The sequence below is a fragment of the Mus pahari genome, chromosome 3 (genome assembly GCF_900095145.1).
Source record: "Mus pahari chromosome 3, PAHARI_EIJ_v1.1, whole genome shotgun sequence".
Lineage (NCBI taxonomy): Eukaryota > Metazoa > Chordata > Mammalia > Rodentia > Muridae > Mus > Mus pahari.
The window spans coordinates 115832459-115837512 of record NC_034592.1 but is presented as its reverse complement, the minus strand read 5'-3'; the positions used below and the strand labels follow the sequence as shown (position 1 = coordinate 115837512).

The 5054-nt window shown below is 45.9% G+C and overlaps 1 protein-coding gene across 2 annotated transcripts in view; it reads right to left on the bottom strand.

Annotated features, from left to right (window-relative positions):
* Positions 1 to 2203: 2203 nt before the first annotated feature.
* The window catches only part of Shld1 (shieldin complex subunit 1), a 62500-nt gene continuing 59649 nt past the window's right edge, over positions 2204 to 5054 (bottom strand). The window contains exon 3 of one of the 2 annotated variants that reach the window (XM_021194896.2): positions 2204 to 3051. In XM_021194896.2, the coding sequence (XP_021050555.1) occupies positions 2609 to 3051 (443 nt within the window). In that variant the 3' untranslated portion in view covers positions 2204 to 2608. The remainder of the gene's footprint in view (positions 3052 to 5054) is intronic. The other variant, XM_029536691.1, reaches the window with a different exon arrangement.

The window sequence follows — 5054 nt, the reverse complement described above, 5'->3', positions numbered from 1 at the left end:
TTGCAGCTCGAGATTTTGCAAGTGGGCTCAGTCTGTGAGAATTATTAAGACACTCACACATAGGATATATGCGCCTTTGTGTGCATCTGTGATCCAATGTTATATTCAAAACACCTTTACAAGCTTAAAAAGAATGGATGTTTCTGTACTGTTTTGAAATTGTTGATAATAGGATCAGCCACATGTGCCCTAAAAGGAGTCATCCAGGCTTATGTGTATCTGACTGCAGGTTGAGCAAGTGCGAGGTCCTGGTCAACTCCCGAGCTTGGGTCACCTGAAGAAACAAGACTGAGAGCAGGACAGGGACCATAGAGTCTGCTCAAAGTTCTCAGCTTCGGGATTTGATGTTTCTGGAACAAAGAGGCCTGCACAAAGGCTCTGCAGATCTGGAAAATGTCACTGCTGATATTGTAAATCCCCTCCCAAAGAGATGATAAGATGTTGTGACCGTACCCTCAGTGCTGGAACAGGCAACACTGCCAAAGGCCTGAGCTGCAGGATCCTTATCTCTTAGTCTGTATTAAAGGTTCACAAAGATAAATGGAAAATGTTACCCTATCTCCACAGAGATCAAATTAAGAGGCAGGATCACAGAGAATCAAATATCTTGTACTGGCCTGTCACAAACACTTACTCCGATTTATGTAAACACATGCCATACTCTGTGCTGCCCCAAGGCAACCCTGGCTTTTACTCTCTGCGTCCCAAACTGGCAGGCTTCCTCTTGCTGAACACCTTCAGCATAGACCTGGGAAGCTTAGACATTCTTTGATACTAAAATCTCTCTACTTTAAAATAGAATCCACTACTTCCCAACATGAAGAGTCAAATAGTTTTTTTGTTTGTTTGTTTTGTCCTTTAAAAACAAGCAGAGAATAATCCAGATTCCCTCTGTTGATAGCCATGGAAATGAATTGTAAGTATTTCTGTGGCTGAAGAATTTTCAGTGACACTCTTCAAGTAATAAAATAGTAAAACCTGGAACCTTCACATTTAACCTGCAGGTTTGGGTTTGATGTGATTATTGACTGATGTGCACCTGTCTCGTGATTATTGTGTGGACTGTTGAACAGGAGGGAAGGGGAAAACTGGAGCCACGTTTGTGGGCATCTCAAGGTCTGATTCACATTTGATTTCCTATCACATGAGACCCCTTCCACGGGCGCCTCGATCTATGTGGGATCCCTTACCTGTGACCTTCCCTGAACTAGAAGCCTGCACACACCCTGCTTCTTTCTAGGCTTCTTTCCATTCAAGAATGGTCCACAGGAGACCTCCAGTGCACCAACTCTTAGTGTACACTTGCTGGCTGCCCCATTTGCATAATCCGCTTTCTGAAAAGCTTTGGAATCTTACGCCAATTAAACTTCACCCCGAGTTTCTCAAAATTTAACTGCAGAGTGTCGCCAGCTTTTGCTATTCCTCCAAATGAGGGAAATAAGCCTTTCTCCTGAGGTAATTTGCTTGAAGAACTTTGTGAGGCTTCCAATTACTGTCCCCAGTTCCTGGTGCCAGTTGACGTAATTCTCAAACTGAGGTAGAGGCTACAACCTGAAGAGGAGAGCATCTGCCAGGGCAAGCCTGAACTAGCTATTTAAAGAGCTCCCTGTCAGGCTAAGCACCTGTCTAGAGGGCAGGCACAGGTGACAGCAAAGCCCTGCTCCCGGCAGGCATTGGCACTGAGCTCAGAGTACTGGAGGCAGGAGCAGGGTGGGCATGAGGGGCAACCCTTCAGAGGGTGCTGGCAGTGGGCAGAGGGCAAAGGTAACAAGGACAGGGAAACGCTGCCTGGCAAGGGATTCCTTATTCCCACGAAGCACAAATCACAAAGGTCACACGGTGCACCCTTTCCCATTAGGCTTGTGCTCCCACATCCGCATGTGTGGATGGTTCAGCTCCGTCTCCTCCCCTCCATGCTGCCATCTAGAAGAGACGAAGAAGCCCTTTGTGTGTGAATTTTAGCTTTGTAGATGGAATTCTGGTTTTGGAGAGGAGCTAAAGGTATGATTAAGATGCGACACACAGACTGTTGGAAGTGTATTTAAATCTTTACATTGCTTTGGGCCAATCAATTGGTCCTCACCTACAACTTGGTACAATCACTACTCTTGATTCAGCACAGAAATGTTTATCTTCCAAACACTCATCTCCCAGAATCCTGTTCTCTGAGGCTTGTTCTCCCAGGAATAGACTGAGTCAAGGATGCAGATATAAGAAGTTTATTAAGAAAAGGCCCTAGAGACACCAGTAGGTGAGGGGGGGGGGGTTAGGGATGAAGCCAAGCAGGGAAGTGATTTCCTGCCCAAGTCCCAGCTCTGGCCAGGTCCCCAGGATAGCACTCAAGATCACAGACTAAGGCAAGAAGCTGGGCTAGGACTCAACGCTAACTGAGTCAGTAGCAGCCTTGGCCAAGGTGAGTAAGAGGTAGCCCACTAAGATGCTGACTGGCTCCATCATCAGGTTGCTGAAGCTAGCCTCTACCTGCAAAGCTTATGGCTAACAGCTGGAAACAGAAAGATGCCAGAGAAGCACACATACACCCATGGACTCTGGGGACCAGGCGACAGCACTTCCTCTCCAGCACTGCCCGCTTTCACAGCAGCAGCAGCTACAAGTCTTTCATTACAGTCTGCTCCAAGAGGAAACGAGTGACCTCTCTTGACAGTCCTGGGATGGGCTTTTCATCATCTAAAGAGCTGCCTTCTTGCTCTAGTGGGTAAAAGCGTGTGTCCCTGGAATGTCGCTGTAAGACAGAGCAGCCATCCCGGTTGAAGATGACCTGGGCCATCTGGAAACTGCGGAGAGCGTACCTTTGGCTCTCCTGGCCCTCGAGCTCAGAGACTGTCTGAGACAGACACTGACACACAGATGCAGAGAGCGGATCCCCACAGCCTGGCAGTGGATGGGCAAATGCTTTGTAGAATCTATCCAGGGATTTCCGAAGTCCATCCTCTTTTTCGTTGGTCTCCAACTGGCCTTTCGAAGAAGGATCAAGCCAGAAGTTCTCAGAGTCCCAGGAGCCTTTTTGCTCAGTATTTAGAGAATTGCTATCTGCAAGACAAAACACATTCCGATACTCAACACAGGCAGTCAAAAGTATCAGAAAGAGGGCTGGTGAGGTGGCTCAGTGGATAAAGTGCTACACACACCTAATGTCCCGAGGTGGATTTCATAACCAAAGCAAGGTGGGAGGAGAGAACTGACTCCTGCAAGCTGTTCTTTTACTTCCACATGCATACATAGCATGTACTCACCACACACATATGCAAATAAAATTTTAAGACCAGAAATCAAACCAACAGTCCATCTCAGCACACTTACTACACCCAAGACACTGACTATAAGCAGGATCTACTGATTTCAGAAGCATTTCCCATTGTCCTTGGGCTATGCCACATGCTTGCTCTTATGAAGAATATTGTCTTAGTTAGGGTTTCATTGCTGTGAAGAAACACCACGACTATGGAAACTTTTATAAAGGAAAAACATTCCACTGAGAGTAGCTTACAGTTTCAGAGGTTTAGGCCATTATCATCATGGCAAGGAACATGGTGGCATGCGGGCAGACATAGTGCTAGAGAAGGAGCCAAGAGTTCCTTCCACAGGCAGCAGCAGGAGAGACTATGAGCTACACTGGGTGTAGCCTGTACATATCAGACCTAAAAGCCTGCCCCCACCATGACACACTTCCTCCCACACCTACTCCTAATAGTGCCATTCCCTATGGACCAAGTATTCAAAACATGAGTCTATGGGGGCATTCTTATTCAAACCACCACATGAGAGTGTGAGTGTGCTCAGAGCCTGGTAAGGTCAGAAGAGGAAATTGGATCCCCTGGGTCTGGAGTTACAGAGGGTTATGAACCAGCAGGTTCTACTACCAGACAATAGACAATTCAAACTTTCCATTTCTCACCAGACTCAACCATTCACTGGGTCAGAGCCCTCAAGATCTGTCTCTGGAAATGCACTATAGGGCATAGCCAGAGGTGTCCCTTATTAAAGAGGTGCTTAATTACTGTGGTGGTTTGAATGAGAAATGTCCTCCATAGGCTCATATGCTTAAACACATGATCCCCAGTCAGTGGCACTGTTTGGGGGAGGTTATGGAACTTTTAGGGAGTACAGCCTTACTGGAAGATGGTATGGGAATTAACATTTTTTAATCAAAGGTAGTTAGCCTGGCAAGGACTCAAATTTACTGAGCCCGAACCTTCTCCCCTACTAGCCAATCACAACAGATAGTAAAGTCAAGATCCTGCCAATGGAATGAGGGGCATTCTCCACTTACATTGTGGGTGTCTCTATGATCACCACACCCAGCACAGTAACTATCTGTGGGAGGCAACAAGGCAGTGATGTTCAGTAAAACTCAGTAGCTGGTCTTGGTTCAAACTTCAAGGGTCTGACCTCAACTAGTTTGTTTTAGGCATATTTAAGCACAGCATAATTTGGAAAAAGAGTTTCCTGATGATAAGTAACTCAATCCCATGTTCACAACAAAGCTTAAGACGTGGCTACATCCAAAACCTTTGTAAAGTACCAGTGATATTGTCCATAAAGATGGGTTCCATAAAATGAGAACACAGGCTCAAGATAAGGGTCTGGGGAAGATCCAGTGTAATCACAGTGCCACACAGATGGCACAATGGTCACCAGGCTGCTAATCAGACCTGCTCCCAGTCTTTGGCACAGAAGATAGGTTGTATCTTTCCCTTTGAAGATAAAACCCCAGGCTGGCAAGATGGCTCAGCAGGTAAGAGCACTGACTGCTCTTCCAAAGGTCCTGAGTTCAAATTCCAGCAACCACATGGTGACTCACAACCACCTGTAATGAGATCTGGTGCGCCTGAAGACAGCTACAGTGTGCTTAACTATAATAATAAATAAATCTTAGGGCTAGAGTGAGCAGAGGTCCTAAAAATTCAATTCCCAACAACTACATGAAGGCTCACAAAAAGAAAGAAAGGAAGGAAGGAAGGAAGGAAGGAAGGAAGAAAGAAAGAAAGAAAGAAAGAAAGAAAGAAAGAAAGAAAGAAAGAAAGAAAGAAAGA